This window comes from Hyaena hyaena, unplaced genomic scaffold (assembly GCF_003009895.1).
Source record: "Hyaena hyaena isolate Hyena2069 unplaced genomic scaffold, ASM300989v1 scaffold_651, whole genome shotgun sequence".
NCBI classification, from domain to species: domain Eukaryota; kingdom Metazoa; phylum Chordata; class Mammalia; order Carnivora; family Hyaenidae; genus Hyaena; species Hyaena hyaena.
This window is the reverse complement of record NW_024081282.1, coordinates 125466-150418: the sequence shown is the minus strand read 5'-3', so window position 1 is coordinate 150418 and position 24953 is coordinate 125466. Positions and strand designations below refer to the sequence as shown.

The following is a 24953-nucleotide window of genomic DNA, read 5'->3' as shown; positions in this document are numbered from 1 at the left end:
ATATGTAGTAATACCATAGTAATGATTTTGTCGTACTATGTCAAATTCATTATCTATCCATTTGTTTTAGATAAAAAGTTGTTTTAAAAACACAAATAAGGCTGAAATGAAGACAGCTATATTATCAGCCGATCATTAGCATGATTGCACTTCAATTACTAAACCTAAGTGAACTCAGCATTTTATTGGACTATTACTATTATTTTGTTTAATTTGAGAATGACTCAACAGGGGCTTTGGCCACATATGGTTATTTAGGGAGGAGGTAAAGGGAGGCACTAACTTAAGCAGGAGTAAAGACAGATCACACCCCTAACATAACTTTGTCTCCAGAGCGATCCCCACTGGATGCTTGTAGGCTTGTTCTGTGTAGATAAGACTTGCGGATCATAGCCCAACATGCTGAGTATTCCTTGGCATAAAAATGCTGGTTTTGTACAAGAAGAAATTAAGAAGTAACAGTTTTATGGTTTTGCAAATGTATGTTATATATTAGTCATGTGATTCAACGAATTAGTATGGCTACTGGATGCTTGTCAGATATAAGTTAGCACTTTTTAAAAAGAGCACAGTTTTAAGAAGAAGGAATTTGAGTCACTTTCTTCCAGCTATGAAAAAGTTTTCCATCTGAATTTACTAGCTCTAATTGTCGATATCTAGAGGAGGTTTAGGTATCTGAAATATGGCTGAGATTATCCAGAAAAGATAGATGTGGAGAGATGAAGAAAAAAGTTTGGCTTCAGTCCAGATTTAGAAAAAGTGCTGTGGACCATGAAACAATGCCCAATTGCTTAAAAGGTATTTTTCACATTTTATAGGGTCCACCTGGTCCATCTGGTGAGGCTGGCCCACCAGGTCCTCCTGGAAAAAGAGTAAGTTTTTAAAATTCTTTATTTGATGGGCACCTGGGTGGCTCAGTTGGTTAAGTATCCGAGTCTTGATTTCAGGTCAGGTCATGATCTCACATTTCATGAGATTGAGCCCTGTGTCTGACAGCACAGAGGCTGCTTGCCACTTTTTCTCTCTTTCTCTCTCTTTCTGCCCCTTGACCGCTCACTCACACATGCACATGCATGCACTCTCTCTTTCAACAAATAAATAAACATTTTTTTTAATAAAAAGTAAAATTCTTTATTAGAAACATCCACTCATTATCTAGTATTTGTATAAACACGTAATATTCCTAGGCTGTAGACAGCATATTATAATGATGCTGAAAAACATAAGTCTTATAGAATAGGGTAATTTCTTAAATTTGTCAACATATTTATTAAAATAGAACACACTTTAACTGACAGATTTAATCAGTCACAATAAATAGTAGCTTCCCACTCTTCTGTTCTTAGGTCTCCCCTCTGTACAAGTATAGTCTGTAATAAAAAAGACTAATGGAACCCTGAACTTCAACTGCAGGGAGACGAGACACCAAAGTCCAGGGCTAGCTCAAAACATTGCAGAAATGTGAATGCGAGTATCAATAAAAAGGGCACAGGAATCACCATGTAATGTTAGCTGGCTTGACACCATCAAACTTCTCTGATTTGGAAACATGGCAGAATTTTAACAAAACTGGATAGTAAAATATAAATTGGACCTTGTTCAAAATATTGGCTCCAGTGGATCCTAGAAGATTTACTTTAACTGTCTTTTTCTTACTAGTGTACTGTTTTCATAATAAAACCATTTCTGTTGACCTGACTCTTATGGCGCTTACATCAGTATGCAGTATTCTCCTGTACCTCTTGTAGTCTGTTTTCTGACCTTGCAAACAAAATATGTGGTAAACATCAAAATACATTTCTTAGGTTCATTCCCCTTTCAGTAATCCAGTGGCACAGAGCCATTGGAACTACTGTGGTTTTCTGCTGGTAGTTTTGCTTCAGTGGGATTTTACACTATGCATTCTCATAGACATAGAGTAGGAACAGATTTTAATTTTGTCCTTCAGCAATATAAATTTGAGTCAATACTTACAAACAAGCATTTTCCTTTGCCAGAAATGAATTTAGTTTATTGTAAACATCTTCCTGAATATACCTGTCTCTTCATTGACCGAGGGCTTTTTTTACCTTCCACCTGACCTGTTCTTATATTCTAACAATATTCTAAATAATATTCTTATTATTTTTGTTTCGTTTGTTGACAGCCCTGAAGCATGGTCTTGGTAGGAAAAAAATGTATCACAGAGCAACCATTGGGCTGTTATTCTTAGAAAGTAATTACAAAGTGTAACATGATTTTTGAGATCTCTTGCCTATTTTTGCCTGCAGTCTGAATGCCATTAAACCTTTAAGATGGATGAGTAAATGATACTAAACCTTCGTAATAGAATATTGATCAGAATGTTACGAGTGGCAGTGATACTGAGAAACAACATTCTAACAGTTATTGAACAAGTAGGAAAATTAAGTTGTCATTTGTAGTACATGTGCATTCTGTCATGTATTTGTAATACTGGAGAATAAATGTACATTTCCTGAAGGCACTAGAATATTGTACAGTTTGTGTTGATAAAACATGGGATTTTAATACTCAAGTTATCATTATAGCTGTTTGAAATCAAGAGCTAGTTCTACGCTCTTCTATGGAAAAAAATCCTAGAGGTCACTAAAAAACACTTTAAACATCATAACTGGAAAATGCTCAAAATGTACCACTAAATGGAATTTTAAAGATTCCAGAATTAATTAATACAAATACAGAGAAAACTTTAACCTATATATACACACCATATAATATATATATTCTTATTGTATACATATATGTTGTTATATCAAGTGCATATATTCTCATTATATATTCTTTCCATCCCTATGACTTTATGCATAAATGCAAATGGTCAAAAGATAAAATGTTAGGAGGAAACATCCTTTCCATACTTAACCCACACTAAAATTCAGATCAGAGATTAGATTCTTAGGAAAGCCTTCCCTATTGTCAAACTAGAACATTGTGCCTATTTTATACACTTACTTCATCTTTGCACATTTTGTAATGTACTATCTTTGTTAATTTTGATATCTATCTATCTTCATAATGAAACTTCATGAAATCCTTAGGATTTCATGGGTTTTGTTTTTGTTTTTTTGGTGTTTTGTTTTATTTTTTTGTTGTCTTCATGCACTTTCTGGCACACAAGTAAATTTAAATATTTTTTACATGAATGGAAGAAGAGATAAATTATAGAATAATATTGTAAAATATGAATAGTGGAGATTATGTTGTGTATTTTATGTAAAGTATATTTCTCGTGGTGAAGAAAATCCCGTGTAACCATGGCTACCAGTAGAGAATTATCTGGGGACTGTTTTATTGTATTATGTTTTAGGAGGCATTTTCCAATCACAACACTCATGAAAGTACAGCAAGTAGTTCACTAGATTAAGTCCTTGCCCATCTGCGTATGCAGATATATGAGAAATAAATAAGACAAGAATTTGTCCATAGGCATTATTAAATGTTTTCAAAGGAAACTTCCTGTTCCTCTAGAAAAAGTGTTTTCACCCCAGTTTTTCTTTAAAAAATTGTGCCATCTGGAAAAAATATAAGCAATAAATGAAAATGGGAAAAATGAGATAAAGAACAGAGAAAATTCATTTAATATGATTTTCCACCATGACAAGTATCAGGGATTCATTCAGAGAAGGAAGAAATCCTTTTGGGATGGAGGAACTCTATTTGAATCACAATTTTGTGGCTGTGTTGTAGTTTACTTGTGTTTAAATTCTCTAGGCTCTTCAAACTCAGGTTGTCTTTTCTCCCTTGCAGTAAAAGCAATATTTCTGTTACATTTTTAGACAGCTGATGGCTTGCTTTTCTCTAAAGCTAGATATTTATAAATCTTCTATTCTGTAATGTTTATGTGTGTCAATGTAGTCCCTTGAGAAGACTCCACGCCTTTAAGTCACTAGTTTAAGGGAAAACCTTCATAGCATGAGGAAAAGCACATTGCTCAGTTGAATCTCATAATTTCTATTTCCAAAATCACAGTCATTATGGTTGTTTAGGTTTACATATGTTAATATCTTAAACATAACACCAAAATAATTTGTGACATTTTTACATTAAATTATTTGAAGGTTATGCTTCTATATAGAAATCTTCTTGCATAAATAGCATGAAATTAAAAGAAGCAGTTAAGTATTAAGCATATATTAATGTTACCATAATGCTGCTGCCTCAAGATACTGCTTCAGAATTTATACATTTCCTACCTTTTGGTTGAGGCATAATGAGCTCCTAATAACCTATAGAGTTACAGTGATGATATTGAGAAAGTAATGCTATATTTATTGATTCTCTCAGAGATAAATGAGTTCACAGAATGCTCTGTTTGATGAAGTGCCTGAAACTCTTTTTAAATGTGAATTTAAAAGACCTATGAAAGACTAGCTTGTGTTCACCCTTAGCATATTAATATGGCACCTGAAAGAGAGAAGTCATTTTCCTGCAGCACCTTATTTTCACCAATTAACACCATCTCCACTACTCTCCCCAACCTCCAATGTCAATCTCAGGTGATGACTCTGAATACAATTCATTGCAAAATTGAAGTAAACAGATGGAATACAAGGGAGAGAGTCTGGGGAAAAAGGAAATGCAGTTTCTTAGAGATCATGAGTTGCTTTTTTAAAACTTCTGTACTTATATTTGAACTTGAGCAGAAAATTTCAACATTAGATTGAATCTTAATGTTGTTAAGTAATAAAAATTCAGTTAATAAGTGGAAATGAAATAATGTTTTATAATAAAATTGTAAATTTTCTATGTCTTAGAATGAATTATTGCAGATGTATATTGGGGGTAGTTCTGTGGGCCAAAAGCATTCTTATTGTGTTCTTATTGGGCTATCAAACCAAGTGCCCTGCTTCTGTTAATTTGAAAGGTTACTAAAAAAATGGCATAAGTGGATCCAATATAATTAATAGAAACAAAATTTAGGTATGTGAATTATAAGATCTTAGCCTGAAAAATTGGTGATTTCTTTCATACTTTCTTTGAATGTTATATCACATAATATAAATGATTAGTGATTCTTTTCTCATCATTTTGTTACAAGGTTTAGAAATGTCATATTTTATATTTCACAAATGACTACTAAATGTAAGAAGAAAATACAAATATCAGGTTTCAAAATCTAATTATATACTACAGGATCATATTATGTATTATTTTTTACCTAACTCAAAAATGTCCAATTAAAATAAGTAGTTGCAAACATGAATTTATATTTTTCAGGTATTATAAACATGCATGGAAAAAGTAATTTGTTGACATGATGTCAACAAATGTATTTTGAGAGACTATTTTGTTTGAATTGACTCTTAGGTTTCCAACATGGTGAAAAGTATAGGTAAAATATGTTAATGTATAATAATAATAATATCTAATAATGTTGCCAATGATAGTAACAATAGCCAATGTTTGCTATTTTCTATGTCCCAAACACTGTTATATGCCATTTACATGTATCAATTCATTAAGTTGTTATGGCGGCTCTAGGAAATAGCTCCTATTCTTATCTACATTTTGCAGAAAAGTAAACTGAGGTACTGACATGGTGTATAACTTTCTAAAGGTTACAAAGCTAACTGGTGTCAGGGCCAGGATTTGAAGCCAGGCAGTCTGAGTCCAGGCTTTATGCTCTTAAGCACCAGAATCCATATACTGTACTTAATATGTTAAGCTACCCAGGAAAGCTTGAAAAATACTTTTACATGTGTTATCTCATAAATTTAACAACACTTCTATAGCAAGAGAATTTTTATTGGTAATATTTTATGGATGAAAGAACTGAAGTTCAGGAATGCTAATAAATTGTTAAAAGTCATAAAGCTAATGAATAAAGAACTGAAGAGAATTGGGTAGACAGATATCTTACAAAGATACGTATATAATCAAGGAACAGTATTATGAATAGCTTTAAACAGATTAATAATTAGCATTTCTCCATAGCAATAGAAAAGTCAGGCAAACACCTGAATATCATAAACTTTTGGATGACATATGGAGTGTGAGTTTTTTTTTTCTGCTCTTTCTCTGATATTAGGTTTAAAAAAGTGATAACTATTTTTATGCCGCTTATTTATGTGAATTGCATAGTTCCAGAAAATGAAAATAAAATTTCTGCTGACAGTCGAGATTTTAAACGTTGTGATGCTCTCATTTGCACATGATCCTATAAGAATGCATACATAACATATGGATATTCTATGGTTAAGAAAGGAGCCCCCCCCAAATCTTAAAATACCTTTAAGGATGAAAGTGAAATCTGATAATGCAGTTAATTCCTAAATATACAGCATAATAAATGATACCTGAGTATTTAACAAACTAAGGGTAACTTAGTCATCAGCATTTCTTAACAATTTATCTTTATTGTTTCCTTACACTGATATGGGATTATCTGTCCATATGTGTTTCATTTACTTTTAATATTCTAACTGAAAGTTTTTATATAAAAAGGTTTTGATTTTTCTCATTGTGTTTTAAACTAAATAGCTATACACAGAATAGCTATATTCATTAGAATCTGTTACAAAAGAAACTGGAGTATTTGTGAAAAAGTCCTGTTACATTACTTTTATATGCAATATGTATCTTAAGTGCCATTTTATGTTTACAGGGCCCTCCCGGAGCAGCAGGTGCAGAGGGAAGACAAGGAGAAAAAGGTGCTAAGGTAAAATATAGAATTATTATGTTTAAAAGGCTTATGCATACTTTAAAGAACATCCACTTCAGTGCTGTTAATAGCATAAAGGATATCTTTTCTCACTGTTAATGTGTTCACTCATTTTATTTTCTAACAGGGAGAAGCAGGTGCCGAAGGTCCGCCTGGAAAAACTGGTCCAGTTGGTCCTCAGGGACCTGCAGGAAAGCCTGGCCCAGAGGGCCTTCGGGGCATCCCTGGCCCTGTGGTGAGCATCTGTGTGAAAAGACGCCATTTTGAAAATAATGTTTCGTTTCCAAAAAAAAAAAAATATGAATGAAAATGTTTACAACAGCATTATTTCATAAGTTATCATGTGGATGTCTCATAGGGATTCAGTAAACGTTATGTAACCATTCAAGTCAGATATTCTTAAAATATTAAAGATACCATTTATTTAATAAGTTCATGGTGAATTCCAACATAGAAAGGAAGAATAGAAATCCAAACCCTAAGATCGCTTCTCGGCCTTTTGGCTAAGATCAAGTGTAGTATCTGTTCTTATCAGAAATCCAAACCCTAAGAACTCAATGATGTGAAGTTTTTATATGTGTATCCATCTAGATATACACACACAAAGTAAAAACACTCAAAATTGCTTATAACATTTGTAGATGTTCTCCATGTGATGGAATTCATAGGTGATGTTTGCTTTCTTTTTGTGTTTCCAAAATTGAAATAAGGAAATATGTGCGCTTTTGTTAATCAAAAAATCCCTTTTGTTTACTTTCCTAGGGAGAGCAAGGTCTCCCAGGAGCTGCAGGTCAAGATGGGCCTCCCGGTCCTATGGTGAGTATGGTCTTTTCTGTTATTCAGAAAGGGAAAGCTCCAGAAGCAAAATTGTTTACAAGTTAGAATTTCCAAAATTTTGTCTAATAAATTAGTTTATATTTTGTATAATATCCGAGAGTGTATTACTTAGACCTAAAAAGAGGAAAGTAATCCTAAGGGCTAGGTTATTTGGAAAATATGCCCCTAGATCAGATCTTTCCTTTTTGTCCTTTGGAGAAAAAAAAGTATTTCCACTCTGAATAAAATGCCACTAATGGCCCAGCCAGTTCTCTTCCAAATGTGGACAGTTCCCCCAAATGCATGCAATTACACTTAGTTTCCTGGCACTTCATTTAAAAGAATGACATTGGCAAAGGCACATAGTGATTCCTTCACCAAATAAATTGTTCTCTTCATGAGTCATACAGGCTGAAAGATAAAACATTAACCTCCATTAGTGAAGAAAGGTATAATTATTACAACTGAAGCTGAGTTACTGTCACCATCCCTGTGTGCAAACATGCTGGATAAATCCAACAGAGCACTTAGTTGACCGGTGTACTTTTCATACATGGGAGTTTATTATAGGAGCCAAGGCTATCCTCCCTACAAAATTTGGACAGAAGTGAGAATCCAAGTGTCACCTTAAAATCATTGTTTTCTGGGTGACAGATTCTATTTTATGGTAGAGGTGTTTGAAATTCATTGTCCAAAAAATTATGTGTGAAGAGATTAATCAAATATCAAATAACACATACAGCATTATGCAAGTGTGATGCATGTTGGTTTAAATAGTCAAATGCCTCCTTATGCCAATTTAAATTTTACAGAAATACCTCTTATCATGAGTATATTAATTACCTGATAGTACTCAGAGAGCTCTCAAAATTGAGTTTCATAATCTTAATTATGAGGAGGAACTTGGGCCATTCATTCCCTTTAGTAAAAATGCCACAATATATACCAAATATTTCCTGAGTATTACAGAGGCTATTTTTTTTTTAGCTTTCACTGGAAAGTTAAAGATCATTTATTTTAGTAAGGTGATAAACATTTTCCAATTTTGAGTGACCTCAAGCTAGAGATTAATCACATATGCACGTGACCCCTCACTATAAGAACAGCTAGGTGGGCTCCACATCTATACCACTAATTTAGAGAACTCTCCTTACCTATGGTACATTTCTAACTGCAGAATCAGTGCCTATAAAAAAATTCTCCTTAATGTTACCTTAAAATTTGCCAGAGATTTTTTTCTTGTTATTTCAGGTTTTCCAATAAGTATTCTGACCTTTCTCTAGATGAAATCAAAAAAAAGAAAAAAACACCACACACATCATGCTGGAGATTTCCTCCAGATAATATTAAAATTAAAACCATCAGACATACCACCTGATTCCAGCTTGTAAAAGTTTATATTTCTGACTCTTTGATAAATGTGAGTTTACAGAGCAAGGGACTGAGCAACTCAAACCCTTTTAAGCAGAGTGAAATGAAAAGCATCAGAATTTGGCAGTATGGGTGCCGTGCTTTTCTCGGGATACTTGTTTACCAGAGAGTATTTATGTGAATACAATGTATGTAGCTTTCCCGTAGCATCAACCACTTTGACACTAACATCTAATTTTAATGAAAATATTAGTCCTTGTGAAGTGAGGAGGGCAGAGAAACCATCTTCAAGATGCATTTTATAGCAATTTAATGAGCTATTCAACTGAGCTACGAAAAACTTATTTTAGTAGGCAGTTTTTTATCATGGTTATTGGTTAAGGTCATTGACTCTGAAGCCAAGCTCCCTGGTTTCACAAATAGTACTACTGACTTGATTTAGGAAAGTTTGTTTTGTTTTGTTTTGTTTTGTTTTTCAAAAAATTTTTCAAGATTTTTTTATTTTTGAGAGAGAGAGAGAGACACAGAGTGTGAGCATGGGAAGTGCAGAGAGAGGGAGACACAGAATCTGGAAGCAGGTTCTGTGAGATCATGACCTGAGCTGAAATCAGAAGCCTAACCTACTGAGCCACCCAGGCAACCCAGAAAAGTTATTAATTTTTTAAGTGTTAGGTTCCTCATCACAAAATTAGAATATCAATAGCATCTACCTCATGGGATGTTATGAAGTTTAATTGAATTAAATAGGGATATTAATATCTTTTTTACTCATGGCATTCTTATGTTGAAAATGAGTTATATGTAAAACACTTAGAGCGTAATTGGCATTAGGAGCATCAAATAAAGAAGTATTAGTGGAATGAAATAGTGTTTTGAAAAAGAAACAATTTCATATTCTTAGTGAAAAGTGACTTAAATATTTGGCATCTGATTGGCTCCGTCACTAGAGCATGCAGCTGTTAATCTTGGGGTTGTGAGCTCAAGCCACACAATGGGGATAGAGATTACTTTAAAACACTAAATTTGACCTCATTCGTGCATATATACCATCAATAAACTTGTTTGAAAGACATTGATTGTTAAAGCAAATGAAAAAGACAATAAATTTTGCCGACTTACAGCAGTTAGAGTATAAAGTGGTAAGTGCTATAATAGAATCAAGCAGAAAACGCTGCTAAATATATTCAGAGTAGGACTGTTAAATGCCATCTCCTCTGTAGACCTTTCCCTCATAGGAAATATGGTAAGATTATTAAAGAAGGACAAGAGGAGTTTAAGTGTGGCTTGGAGGCTTAAAAATGTGGGAAGTAAAAACAAGAGACATTTAAAAAAAAATTTTTTTTTATTTTTTTTTAATGTTTTATTTATTTCTAGGAGAGAGAGAGAGACAGCGTGAGCAGGGGAGGGTCAGAGAGAGAGGGAGTCACAGACTGAAACAGGCTCCAGGCTCTGAGCTGGCTGTCAGCACAGAGCCCGACGCGGGGCTCGAACCCACGAACTGCGAGATCATGACCTAAGCAAAAGTCGGACGCTTAACCGACTAAGCCACCCAGGCGCCCCTTAGACATTTTAAAACCCATGCAAATTTGCATTAGTCTCTGAAATTAATCCATGTGAAATTCATTGGAATATTTTCTCCATAATGTGTTTTTCCTCATTAAAATTATAAATACATTCACACCCACATCCAAGTCTACATAGGCTTCAGAAGCCTGTTTATGATTACATTTCTGCAGCTACCCTTTGGGTCTCTTTTGTTCTTCTAGAAGCTGCCTAAAACGTCCTGCGGTAGGGTACACTTGTCAGACAAAGCCATGTCAGTCCCCTTTCCCCAATTTTTAAATACTACTTAGCTATTCTATTCAGTAAGTACAACTTGCTCTGTCTGCTTTCATCATTCCAGATAGGCAGCTACCCAGTTAGATAGTTGCACTCTAAGGGAGCATATAGCAGTGTGGGTGCTGTTTTGTTTTCTCTGGCTTTTTTCTCTATCAGAGTATTTATACATTTACTTATGTACCTTCTGTTACTTGCAAAGATATTTTATAGGCGTTTTATATACAATTTTATATTAATCTTTGGAGTGGAAGTTCTTTGGGGTGGGAATGAAACATCTTTTAAAAGTTTTAAAATGATACCGATGTTTGGTGTTTGCACTGTGTAATTAGCTATACTAGAGTTTAGACATGGGACAGTATTTTTTACTTTCAAAGTCAGATATTTCTCAGGGTAAAAGTTAAACTTTTACATATGCATGAATTTTATGTACATACATAATTAGAATCGCCATATGGAACTGAGAGGATACATGTGAGCTAACAGAAAGCTAAGGACAATGATGAGATTATATAAGAATTTTATCTGAGGGTTTTTTTGTAAGTTGAATCAATGATTTTTTGAGTAAATAGTCAACAAAAACTAAATAGAATAAGTGTTTTAAAGAGAACAGAAATTATGGCTATGTTCTCTTCTATGCTTGCATAGTCAAAATTAACGGGATTTAGTAACTTTAAACTTTCACTTTATTTTATTTCATGTTCTTTTATTAGATGAACCTATTTGTTCCAAAATAGCTAAAAAAGATGAAAAATTACCACAGTATAATCATACATTCCTTCTTTTCACATACTGATAAATATAAAATATCTGATAGCATTCTTTTTCAAACTATAAATGCCTGAAAAAAATTGTAGATGGCTTACTGAATTGCAGGGATTTTTTTAATGCTACATTTAAAATATCTGTAATCAGGGTTGAGATGTATAGTATTCCATAATGATTAAGCAGGTTTAAACAGCAAAGCATTTGCTTTTCACCAAATTAAACATTCTTTCACAATATTACATTCTAAATAAAGTGCAAGATCTGCAGTTTCTTTAAAGATCAATGCACTAGAGTTTTGAGATGCATATCAAAGCAAATATCCTGTACAGCATATAATACTGCAGGGGAAAATGTTTGATTGTGTATTCTAGACACTTAAGAATGTATCATCCCTGTTTTCCTTTTCACTTTATTACTTATGAATTATGTATTTCCCTAAGGTTTTTCAGTTTACAATATCCTAAATAGGAAATAGAAAATATGTACTTGGAATACCCTTTTTATATGCAGAATTAATATTTTCGATATGTCCCAAGTTTGGAGGGTTGTTTATAACTGCTATCAATATCATAACTTTACCAATTTCTATTTGAACTGATGAAAATGTTAAGAAACTGATTTTGCTTGGTAAATTCGTTCTCAGATAAATTAGTTTGCAAGCTTGTATGAAATTATTAGCTTAGAGGAATATACTCATTTCCTCTAACTCCTTCATATACATTTATAGAAATGATTTAAAATGCATTAGTGGTACCTAGGTGGCTCAGTCAGTTGGGCATATGACTCTTGATTTCAGTTCTGGTCATGATCCTGGGGTCATGATATCAAGCCCCATGTCAAGTTCTGCACTGAGTATGGAACCTGCTAGGTATTCTCTCTCTCTCTCTCTCTCTCTCTCTCTCTCTCTCTCTCTCTCTCTCTCACTCTCCTTGTGGCCCTCTTCCATGCTCATGCTCTCCCTCTAAAATTAAAAAAAAAAAGGAAAGAAAAGTTTTTAAAAAATGCATTATAAACACAAATAATGTCTAGCATATTTCTCATTAAGCCTGAGTAATTAGAATTCCAGTACTCCTCCTCCTCCTTTCTACTCCTCCTCTTCTTCTCCTCCTTCTTTTTTTTTTTTTTGTCATTTTAGCTTATACAATTAGAATGTGGTAGAAGGCTGATTGATACCTGTTTGTAATGTATAAAAAATAAATGCTAATAATTAATATTTATGTTGTATTTCACTATTTACACAGTAATTTTGTAGGTCTAGTTTTTCTTTCATTATTATAATATTATAACACCATTATGACTATTAGAGTACTTTTATAAATGATGCTCAGAGATAATAATAGATCCAAGATCACTTAACTAAGGTGTGATTAGACTTGAGACTATGAATGAAGCAGTGATTACAACATTGATGTCCATTGTGGAGAAAGGGGAACCCTCTTGCACTGTTGTTGGGAATGCAAACTGGTATAGCCACTCTGGAAAATAGTCGCTAGGCTCCTCAGAAAGTCAAAGGTAGAACTACCCTATGACTCAGCAATTGCATTACTAGGTATTTATCCAAAGGGTACAAAAATGGTGATATGAAGGGGCACATATGCCCCAATGTTTAGAGCATAACTATCAACATTAGCCAGAGTATGGAAAGAGCCTGCATGTCCATTGACTGATAAATGGATAAAGAAGAATTGCTGTGTGTGTGTGTGTGTGTGTATATATATACACACACAATGGAATATTACTCAGCCATCAAAAAGAATGAAATCTTGCCATTTGTAATGATATGGATAGAACTAGAGTATATTATGCTAAGTGAAATAAGTCAGTCAGACAAAGACAAATGACATATGATTTCATTCATATGTGGAACTTAAGCAAAACAGGTGAACATAGGGGAAGGGAAGGAAAAATAAAATAAGATAGAAACAGCGAAGGACGCAAACCATAAGAGATTCTGAACTATAGAGAACTGAGGTTGCTAGAGGGGAGGTGGGCGGTGGGATGGGCTAAATGGGTCGTGGGCATTTTAAGGAGGGCACCTGTTATGATTAGTACTGGATGTTGTATTTAAGTGATGAATCACTAAATTCTACTCCTGAAACCAATACTACACTATATGTATATGAACTAGTATGTAACTAGCTTAACTTAAATAAAATCTTAGAAAGAAGAAAAAAAGACTATTGATATTCAGCATTGCCATCAGTTCTCCCACTTAAGGCAAAATTCCTGTAAAGTGTCTAAAACAGTTGAATGTAAAATGAGAAGTGGAGAAAGAAAAAAAAAACTAGCCTCTACAGAGTTTTATATTTTCAATCATCTAGAAAATGTTTTTACTTTAATTGACATATGTCAGTTTTAACTAGTATTCGTAAATGGTTTCTGCTGCTGGTACAAGAATATGGTTCTTTCGTGCAGTTACATTTTTATTAGAACTATTTTTTTCATACTTTCTTATGCCACCTTGTTCTAACATAGCCTTTGGCATTTATCCTGATGATGACATGATCTCAAGAAATTTTGAGAAATTTATATTAATCCTTTTAAAATGTGCTATTGGGCAACATTATTTTCCCTACTGATGATTCATCATTGCATTTCCTATAAGAAGATCAGAAAACAGTAGATGTGAAATATATTCCCTTAATTTAAAAATTATTAAACTAATAGGACTAAATAGGGATTGCTTTTATTTTAACATAAATGATATTTTTTGTGCTGTTGTGATTTGCATATTGATTTAACTCAATTTGGAACATAATGCCACAGAGCCGTGTCTCTCAACCCTTAATGAGCACCAAACCTATGAAACAGATTACTGGTCTCTTCACTCCCACATTTCAGATTCAGTAGGTCTGGATGATGCCTAAGAATTTGCTTTACTAGTAAGTTCACAGCAACTAATGCTGCTGGTCTGAGGACACACTTTGATATCCACTATGATAAGGTGTTAGTGACTGAGATGAAAGTTAGGTTTTCAAACCCAGCCTTAGAATATACTTGAAAGTAAATATGGTAATTTCTTTGTAATCTACATTTTTCCATCAGAGATTTGACAAAGTGACATGATTACTTTCATATAAAATAGATTCTAAACTGAATTAATTTAAATTTATGTCTGGGGATTAATTTTCTTAGAAGAATATTATTAGATTCACATTTAAAATTGCACATATTTTCTATGAAAATAAGTTTATATATATTGTTAATGGAATGATATAGAGAAATTTTCCACTTTTACATCAATACTTACAGAATTTTAGATTCATTCATGAATTAAAACAAATATAAATATGTAGCCCCAAATACTATTGTTACACAGTACTAATTGATACTAACACTATTCTTACTTTCCCCTGATGATCAGGATTTCAGTTTAAGATATAGATGTGAGAAACTAAGGAATGGAAAAGGCTCATCTACTCAATCTCATGAGACACGAATATAATCGTCAATTTATAGACGAGAAAACTGAAGCTCTCTTCGTTAGCTATTTTAAATTGCTAATAAGAGAGACTGGCTTCTATCCCAAGGCTCTCCTATTCTGAGCCCATACTTTTTACATTGCATCATAGTACTTGGATCAGATCCATCTCTCTTAATACTTTAAATTCACAAAAATTATAGACTGGGACTTAACCATTTTCTTTCATACCAGAGATTCTAAGTGTCTGTAGAGAAAGGAAAAAAAATCACTTATGGTAGCCTTGAAGAAGATACAGTTGTGAACATTCATGGTATAGCTTGGTAAAAGTTAAAAGTTTGCTTTCTAAGTGCTATGTTAAAAATCATTATTGAAATTATAATTCTAAAATTCAGTCTAATATAAATCATTCTACTCATAGAGGAACTGTATGAATATTGCTTTTTCTCCTCCCCACCTGAATTCCTTTCTGTTCCAGGCAATTGTGACTTACATTTTGTAACATTTTGCCTCTGATTTCATCAATCACATACTACCATCCTTTAGTGTCTGTTACATTTCTTCTGACAGAATCTCTTCCTTGCATAGTTTCATTTGTCATTAATTTCAGAACAAGGATCATATTTTATGTTGTCCTCAATATGCAATATTCTTGACTTTTATATTAAAAAGTTTATGAGGTGCCTGGGTGGCTCAGGCGGTAAATGTCTGACTTGGGCTCAGGTCATGATGATCTCGACTTTCATGACTTTAAGCCCCGCTTGGGGCTTTGTGCTGACAGCTCAGAGCCTAGAGCCTGCTTTGGATCTCTCTCTTTCTGCCCCTTCCCTGCTCACACTGTGTCTATCTCTCAAAAATAAATAAAAATTTTTTTAAAAACTTTGTTAAAAAGTCATCAATATGAATATGTCCATGTGGTATGGTAAGGGCTATGAGTTCTTGAGGTCATGCCATAATTTTGATAAAAATATAATTTAGCATAAATAAATATCTTCTCGTTGGGCCATAAAAATTAAATTATTAAAATAGAGATAATTATATGAGAAAAATTACCTTATTATTAAATTTATAAATCTTTTTTTAAAATTTTTAAATGTTTATTTATTTTTGAGAGACAGAGAGAGCAGGAGCAGAGGAGGAGCAGAGAGATAAAGCAGGATCCAGGCTCTGAGCTGTCAGCACAGAGCCCGCCGCGGGGCTGAAACCCAGGAACCCTGAGATCAAGACCTGAGCAGACGTCGGACGCTTAACCAACTGAGCCACTTAGGCATCCCAGAATCTTTTATCATCTAAATGATTTGTAAATTTAATTGGGGCACCTGGGTGGCACAGTTGGTTAAGCATCCGACTTCGGCTCAGGTCATGATCTCTTGGTTAGTGACTTCGAGCCACTTTGGGATCTGTGCTGACAGCTTGGAGCCTGCTTTGGGTTCTGTATCTCCCTCTCTCTCTGCCCCTCCCCCACTCATGCTCTGTTTCTCTGTTTCTCTCTCTTTTCTCTCTCTCTCTCAAAAATAAACAGACATTGAAAAATTTTTTTAAAGATTTTTCACGAATTATAGGTAAAAATACTATCTGAGGAGTTTTCTTAGGAAAAGTGGTTGTCAAAGGTCATTTGACTGTCAAACATTTGTAGAGGTTGTTTTTTAAATTTATAGGAAATATTTTAATGTATTTGAGCTTAGCACCAAAATATTTTATTGAATTCATGTATAATTTGAAACTCCCTTCTTCTAAAATTAGTGTATTTAAAAATTTATTATTTTTCTGTTGTAAATCCATATAAACCATGTCTTATTTCTAGCTTCATATTTATGTAACCACATTTATCTATATTATGCTTTGCTGTTATAGTTAAATATTAAGCCGTGGCATTTTAAACTAACAAAATTATTTAGAATTCTGATAAATAAATCTTAATCCTAATTATTTTTGAACTCTGTTATATTAGCAAAACCAAACTTGCTCCATAGATAGTAATATGATTCTCTAATTCATACCTACTCTATGTGTTTTATTATTTCTCATTGCTTAGGGACCTCCTGGCTTACCTGGTCTCAAAGGTGACCCTGGCTCCAAGGGTGAGAAGGTGAGAATAAAAGCATATGTTATTATGATTTTTATATCCTACTAGCAGAGACAATAATTTTGCAGATTAGAATCATTCAAAAGGAAATTTCAAAGAATATCTTTGTCCTTCTAACCAAGGCAAAAGCTGTCAATCCTCTGCTTCCCAGATGAATTTAGAGAAGAGAAAAAAAATACAAAGTCATAGTGAAAAATGTATTCAAACTCAATGTTATATGTTCTCAGTGTCCTCTTGTAGGAGCCATATGGAGAAAGCATATGGTTATACCAAAATAAGTCTTCGGAAAATAAACAGATGGAATAACAAAATGCCCAATTTATGTTTTTAAACATGAAAATAAAAAAGTTTAAACTAGAATACTTTTGAATAGTAATTTGATCTTCCAGAATGTACACTGAGTTGCACCAAATAATTATAGAAAATAAGCCTTTTTATAAAGGCATTAATGTGTTTTGGGTTATTTTTAAATCTCCTAATGTCTTTTAAAGACTACAGAGTCTCTGAAGAATAAAAATCATTTCATATAAAATATGCTTATTAAAATAATAAATTTTCAGTTGTTCATTTCATCAATATTACATATGGTCATTATTGGACTTTTAGGGAATTCCTTTTAAGTAAATGAAACACTGAAGATGATTCTTTAGATAGCATTTTGTTCCCTAATACTTCTCTCTATAAATAAAAGTCTCACAATGTAAATGTAAACAATCCTGTTAGGCAAGAGGAAGGAGGTTCTTAATCCTAAATATCATTCAGAAAGGGTTAAAGTTATTATCATCTTTTTTTCTTTTATGTTCCATAAATTTAGTGTGCAGTTACTTTATGACTATAATTTAATACATGGTTAATTTACATATGGTCAAATTTCTTTTCTCTGCCTTCTATAGGGGCATCCTGGTTTAATTGGCCTGATTGGACCTCCAGGAGAACAAGGTGAAAAGGGTGACAGAGGACTCCCTGGAACTCAAGGATCTCCCGGAGCAAAGGGGGATGGAGTGAGTAAAGATATAAATTATTCTCCCACTCCTTTCCAAACATACACACACACACACACACACACACACACACACACACCTGCATGCATTCCATTAAACGTGACTGCTCGAGTACAGCTCTGGCCGGGTCTAAGGGTCCCTGAAGGATGGACGGTGTCGGTGAGGGAGGGAGTGAGAGAGCCCCGAGATTCTTTCTGGTCACCAGGCAGGCATCTCTGCCCTGTTGGTTTTGGTGTCTTTATTTATAGATCAAATGTTAACATGGCATCAGAAAATTGAATTTTTACAATGGATAGTTCTCTGTGATAAGATGTTTTAGAAAATGTACAGGAACAGGTTTTACAGAAGTATTCTTGCAGAACTTCCCCAATTATAGTGAGGTTGAGTATGAGTAAGAAAATAACAGGGTGTTCTTAGTGAAAAACAGGATAACATACACATTTTAATAACACTAAGATTAAGTCATAGGTTTGTAGATACTCTTATCCGTCCTCATCACAGCTGCCAGTGTCAGGGAAGGTGTTTGTGGAATGTAGGCCTTCAGGAAGGGGTTGCTACACATCACCAGTTAGCAAAGGTATATGTGGTAACTTATGTTCTGCTCTTATCTGTTTCTTCTCTCTAAGTTAGGCTCTTTGTCTCCGGGCATGACTTGATTTTCCAGTTATATTCTTTATGGTGCCAGAGAGCCAACCATACCTTTAAAGAGTTTAACTCATTTCCAATACATAGAATAGCCTTTTTGAGTGTATTTACCTTTGTGTCTATTTTTATGATGTCTTGAATAGCTAGGGCATGAAAGACATTTTTGGTTAGCTGATTTACATGTTGAGCTTATGAACCTTTTGGACTAACAACAGTAGAAACAGAATTGTACATGTAAAGGTCAATCTTATAATTATGAGTAAGGGTCATTAGCCTGTTTATAGCTCAAGGGAAAGTATGGAGGGAAACAGGACCTGCTGGAGACATGATTTCTGTTCCATTAATTAAAAGAAGGTCCCACAATAAGATCCTTCACAAGGTGCAATCATCATACCAGAGCCAGAATAAGGGGACAAGTCACGCCTGATACTGATCAACAAGGTACCTTAGGGCTCGGTGCTCAAGCAGAAATAACGGAGTGGGGGTGGATATTGGTCGCCATCTGATTCGCAAGAGACCGTGCAAACTTGCTTTAACCTCACCAGGAGTTTTCTCGACTAGTGGGCTCAGAATGGCTCCCAACACATGACCAACAAGGTGATTTAGAGCATCTTTAGCCTCTTTAAGTCTACGGTGTTTTCAAAAAGAAATTTATTTAACCTTAATCATTTAAAAATATGTCGAGTTGGAAATCATAAAAATTACAGTTCAGTAGTTAGAATTACACAATGTATTGAATCCCCAAAACATACAAATCATTATTCTGAAGGCTGCATAAGTATAAAGATAGAGACATTGTAGCAAATGAGAAAAAAATACAGATTGGCTTGCAAATTTATTTCCTAGATTCACAATGGAAAATTTTAGGTTATTCTTATATCCTTTTGAATAATCTAAGTTTGCAGTGTATGTTGTCCTGCAAAATAGAAATTGGCATAGCTGAGGAAAACTCTAATTTGGATGATTCTCTTTATAGGGAATTCCAGGCCCTGCTGGTCCCATAGGTCCACCTGGTCCTCCAGGCTTACCAGTAAGTGTGAGACAAAAGAATTTTATAAAGGAAACTTATAAAAATACCAAAAGAGTCATGATTCCTCCAGATTTTTATCTGTACTTTTGCCTTTGCATTTTATCTAGGGTCCTCAAGGTCCAAAGGGTACCAAAGGCTCTACTGTAAGTACTTCCCCCTTTGGATTTTCATTGTTCCCTGAAGCCTACTCAAATGCCTTATTCTCTATTAATCTTGTTCCTTTTGTTCCTAACAGGGACCTGCTGGCCAGAAGGGTGACAGTGGTCTTCCAGGGCCTCCTGGGCCTCCGGTAAGTGCATGGTAACAAGAGTGACGTTACGGCAGCTCACATCCTAAGACTGCCAGTGATTTCTCCGAATTTGTAAGAAGGATGAAAAAAGACATTCTGTCAAAGTGCTGATTTTCCTAGGAAAGAGCAACTACATTAATTACATAATCAGATCCACATGCCAAGACTTGTCTTATAATTGATGATTAACTGTATATTATGATAATCTGTTTTTATTTTTCAAGAAAATTATATACCTTTTAATGTCATGTTTTTATGAAAGCAACTGATTGTAGGCCACAAAAATACACACACACACACACACACACTAGGAATAAAGACAAAAATTCAGATATTTGGCAAAAATTCAGGAATTTGGCATTCCCTACTGTATATAGGTCCCATGTAACTACTAAGTGATAGATCCATGTGAAATAATGTTAGTCTCCTTTCTTGAGTGTGTTTCCAAACTATGTGTGTATTAGTTTGCTAGGGCTGCCATAAGAGGCCATGATTCTTAGATCAGAGTGTGGGCAGCACTGGTCCCTTCTGAGTGCTGTGAAGGAATGTCTGTCCCATGGCCCTGTCCTTGGGTTATAGATGGCTGTCTTCTCCTATCCTTTCCCTCCAAATTCTATCTATGTGTACCTCTGCACCAAAATTTCCTCCTTTTATATGGATACCAGTCATATTAGATGGTTTCCCATTGGCAGAGACCCACCCTAATGCCTTTACATTTACTTAACTAATTAGATCTACAGCAACCCCATTTCAAAATGAGATCTTATTCTAAGTACTGGGGCTCACGGCTTCTACGTATGAACTTTTGTGGGACACAATCATAACAATATGGATTTAACTATTTGGTATAGTTCTACTCTTAGACATATGCAAATTCAAATCGATCTGCATTTCTTAAGTTTTTTTTAATTTGCACAGGTTTTTTTTTTAATGTTTATTTTTGAGACAGAGAGAGACAGAGTATGAGCTGGGGAGGGTCAGCGAGAGAGGGAGACACAGAATGTGAAACAGGCTCCAGGCTCTGAGGCGGCTGTCAGCACAGACAGCCCCGACGTGGGGCTTGAACCCATGAACCGCAAGATCATGTCCTGAGCTGAAGTCGGCTGCTTAACCGACTGAGCCACCCAGGCGCCCCTAATTTACAGTTTTAAGTTTTATTTTGAAATAAGTTACTGTGTATTTTTAAAAGTTTAATGTTTCATTATATAAATTATTATCAAGCACAAGAGACAACTTATTAGGTAGGATAAGAACCTTAAGGGGCGCCTGGGTGGCTCAGTCGGTTAAGTGTCTGACTTCAGCTCGGGTCATGATCTCACGGTTCATGGGTTCAAGCCCCACATCGGGGCTGTCTGTGCTGACAGCCGCCTCAGAGCCTGGAGCCTGTTTCAGATCCTGTGTCTCCCTCTCTCTCTGACCCTTCCCTGCTCACGCTGTGTCTCTGTCTCTCAGAAATAAATAAAAAAAAAATATTAAAAGAAAAAAGAACCTTAAAATGGTGTTTTAATCTTCAGAGATGAAAATCTAATTGTGGAGATAGGACACATAAATGAGGACTAATTAATAAATAAGAAAGTGACATACAATATATCTACAAAAATCTAGTTTACATTACCTTATAAGAAAAAGGTCCAGGGGCACGTCGGTGGCCCAGACGCTTAATTGTCCAACTCAGGTCATGATTTTATAGTTCATGACTTTAAGGTCTGTGTCGGACTCTGCACTGACAGTGCAGAGCCTCCTTGAGATCCTCTCTCTCCCTTTCTCTGCTTCTCCCCTGCTCACGCTATCTCTGTTTCTCTTGGAATAAATAAATAAAATTTTTAAAAAAGGAAACAAAATAGGTCCAGATATCATCTGATTTGTGGATCTACTTCAGTATCTCCACTAGATTCTTTTTAAAATAACTTAACACAGTTTATATGTATTTATACGTGTATGTAGTAACAATTAGAGAAAATATTGAAAGTAGGAAAAACACTGAGAAGCTAAACCAACTATAATTTTTCATAATAATGACTTAACCAGTAATAATTATGAAGAATATTTTACCTTAGGAAGCAATTACATGCACATTACCTCTTTTGCAGGGTCCACCTGGTGAAGTCATTCAGCCTTTACCAATCTTGTCGCCCAAAAAAACAAGAAGACATGCCGAAAACATGCAAGCAGATGCAGGTGATAATATTCTTGATTACTCAGATGGAATGGAGGAAATATTTGGTTCCCTCAATTCCCTGAAACAAGACATCGAACATATGAAGTTTCCCACGGGTACGCAAACTAACCCAGCTCGAACTTGCAAAGACCTGCAACTCAGCCATCCCGACTTCCCAGATGGTAGGTTAATAATACATGACACAGACAAACTACTGAGCCTCTAAGTTTCGAAGGTGCATGGTCAGCCCATTACTTCTAGTTAAATGTTTAATATAGAATCTAAATAAAACTAAACCAAATGATTATTAGTTCCAATCCTGTAGACAGAAAAGGTCCTTTACACTGTGTAATTCAAGAACTGCTTCAGAAAATCCTTGCCTGTTTACATAAGGTTTCATTAAATTATGACAAGACCATTTGGGGATGAATACAGATAACAAATGCATTTTTCCCTATAATAAGCATCATAGGATGGGTTTTATGTGCGCACACATGTGTGCACATTAGTATTTAATTATTTATATTCTATAACCTAACTTATTTTACCTTGATATGAATAAAGTTAACATGATTAATAGCATAACTGAATCATATTTGACCTATCAGTTTAATAATGATTTGGTGAACAGAATATTTAAGACTTAAGATAGCAGCTTGGGGCAAAAATTTATGTCATTGATTCACAAATAATCAGAACTGTGAACAATTTATTTGTGATAATAATCAGGATAATTTATTGTACCTACTGTTTAACATAAATCTTCTCATACCCATCCAGAGAAGGAAACAGTTTCAAGTATCCTGAGTTAGTTAATAAACTCACACAATTACTAAACTAACAAGGAGAAGATATTTATGTGGTCTTAAATCTCCCACTTTATGTGAAAATATTTTGTCACTCTTTTTACTCTTGGGGCAATATTATTTTGCACTATCAATCACATAAGAATGTTATAACTGAGATCTAAATAACTCAGTACAGAGAGAAAAGTTTAATGTGATTCAGAAACAGCCACCACCATAAAGGAAAATGTCATAAAATCTTCCTATCTTAATCAAGCATAGCCTTCTATAAAACTAAAGCACAGGTAGCTATTAAGGGCTCCATTCAAACTAATGTCCAAGGTTTTCAAATATATTGTATGTTTATTTGAAAAAGATATGTGTAGTTCAATAGTAATTCAGTGATTTATAAAGAGAATGATTCAGACTTCTGCTCTTGCTAGGACAATCATACATAACTGAAGTTCAAATGTAAAAGATTATAACACGTATAAAACGACATAGGATTAATTAAAACCTGAGCAGTCAAGAAAAGTTTTTGTGAATTTTGGGAATCAAAAGCTCATCGTGGGCTACAGTTCCCTGTGGTTTCCATATAATGAGTGGTGTTATTAATTCCTTAATAGGTTAATTAATTGCAATTAAGTATTAATTAATTGATTTAGCAGAGTCAGGCACTGCTCTTCAAGCAGAGATTTGTAGACACAGAGAAGAAATAATGCCCTTGAGCTACTAGTATCAAATGAAGGAGATAGGAAAAGCATAAGTATTAATAATAGCATATTATTACAGATACTGTGAGAAAAAATGAGTCTATAGATCCGTAAGGATGATTCATTTTGGGTAAACAGATGTTAATATTTGAGGGGGTGACATTTAAGCTGAAACCTTAAAGAGTAGCCAGTCATGCAAAGAATCAAAAGGGTTATTCAGGCAGAGAATATGGGTCATTTGACAGCTTTGATGAGGACAAGATTTTGGTGCCTTCAAGGAACTGAAAGGTCTCTATGGCTAAACAATAGTGAGCAAAGTGGAAAGTGACTTGAAGTAATTTGGAAGGAAGGAAGGTGAAATCAAAGGAAGCTGTTGGATTAATCTAGGCAAGAAATTACTGGTGACTTAATTTAGGGATTTGACAGTAAAAATAAGAGATGAATAAATTAGAGGTAAATTGGACATGGTTTCCATAGTATCCTAGAATTCATAGTTCACTAGAATTTAGTGAACAGACGTATCTTAGTTATTAAGCTATGTTTATGTTATCTGAAGGAAATTTAATGACAGTATTAACCAACTAAATCAAGAGAAAAAGTGCTTACCACAGAATTCAAAAATATAGATGCACCTGGGTGGCTCAGTCAGTTAAGCATCTGACTTTGGCTCAAGTCATGATCTACAGTTTGTGAGTTCAAGCCTCACATCGGGCTCTGTTCTGACAGCTTGGAGCCGGGAGCCTGCTTCAGATTCTGTGTCTCCCTTTCTGCCCCTCCCCTGCTCATGCTCTGTCTCTCTCTCTCTCTGAAAAATAAGCTAAAAACTTTTTTAAAATGACTTCAAAATTTTATATTTGTAAAAACCATAAGAATTATCAAACAATAGAAGGGTTACTCTAGTTGGTAAAATACTAGATGATATTTAATTTTTTCCTGAGGGTTTCAATTTGTTCCAGATGTGAATCTATAAATGGTGCAATCAGAAAAAGTGGAAATGCTTTTGTCAAATAAATATTTCAATTGACATATAATAAAAGCTAATTGACTATTAGAGTAATTTCCTTACTGATATACAGTAATAGTAAAAGATAAAGCTATTGCTAATGGATTTTCAAGAGTTCTAGTTCTAAGCTAAACAGCGAGAGACTTCAGAATGTCAAAAATTAAAAACCAGGAGATTCACATAGTTCAAACTAATTTTGAAAAGAAGTGGCAGCATGAAAAATAGTAGGAGGGAAGCAAAGTATCATTTCATGTGTGTATCAGTTCTGTCTCCCAATAACTGTTGGCAACAAAAACCATATTGTCAACGATTTTAAAATAGTTTTATGTTATTTCCACTACCTACCACT

At 34.4% G+C, this 24953-nt stretch overlaps 1 protein-coding gene and 1 pseudogene across 1 annotated transcript in view; both read left to right on the top strand.

Moving 5' to 3' along the window:
- COL11A1 (collagen type XI alpha 1 chain) overlaps positions 1-24953 on the top strand; it is a 211820-nt gene that overhangs the window by 180511 nt on the left and 6356 nt on the right. Inside the window, 10 exon segments of the mRNA XM_039216657.1 lie at positions 819-872; positions 6626-6679; positions 6810-6917; positions 7445-7498; positions 16930-16983; positions 17874-17981; positions 19603-19656; positions 19764-19799; positions 19892-19945; positions 22036-22285. Coding sequence (XP_039072588.1) covers positions 819-872; positions 6626-6679; positions 6810-6917; positions 7445-7498; positions 16930-16983; positions 17874-17981; positions 19603-19656; positions 19764-19799; positions 19892-19945; positions 22036-22285 — 826 coding nt within the window.
- LOC120219802 lies at positions 7166-7328 on the top strand (annotated as a pseudogene).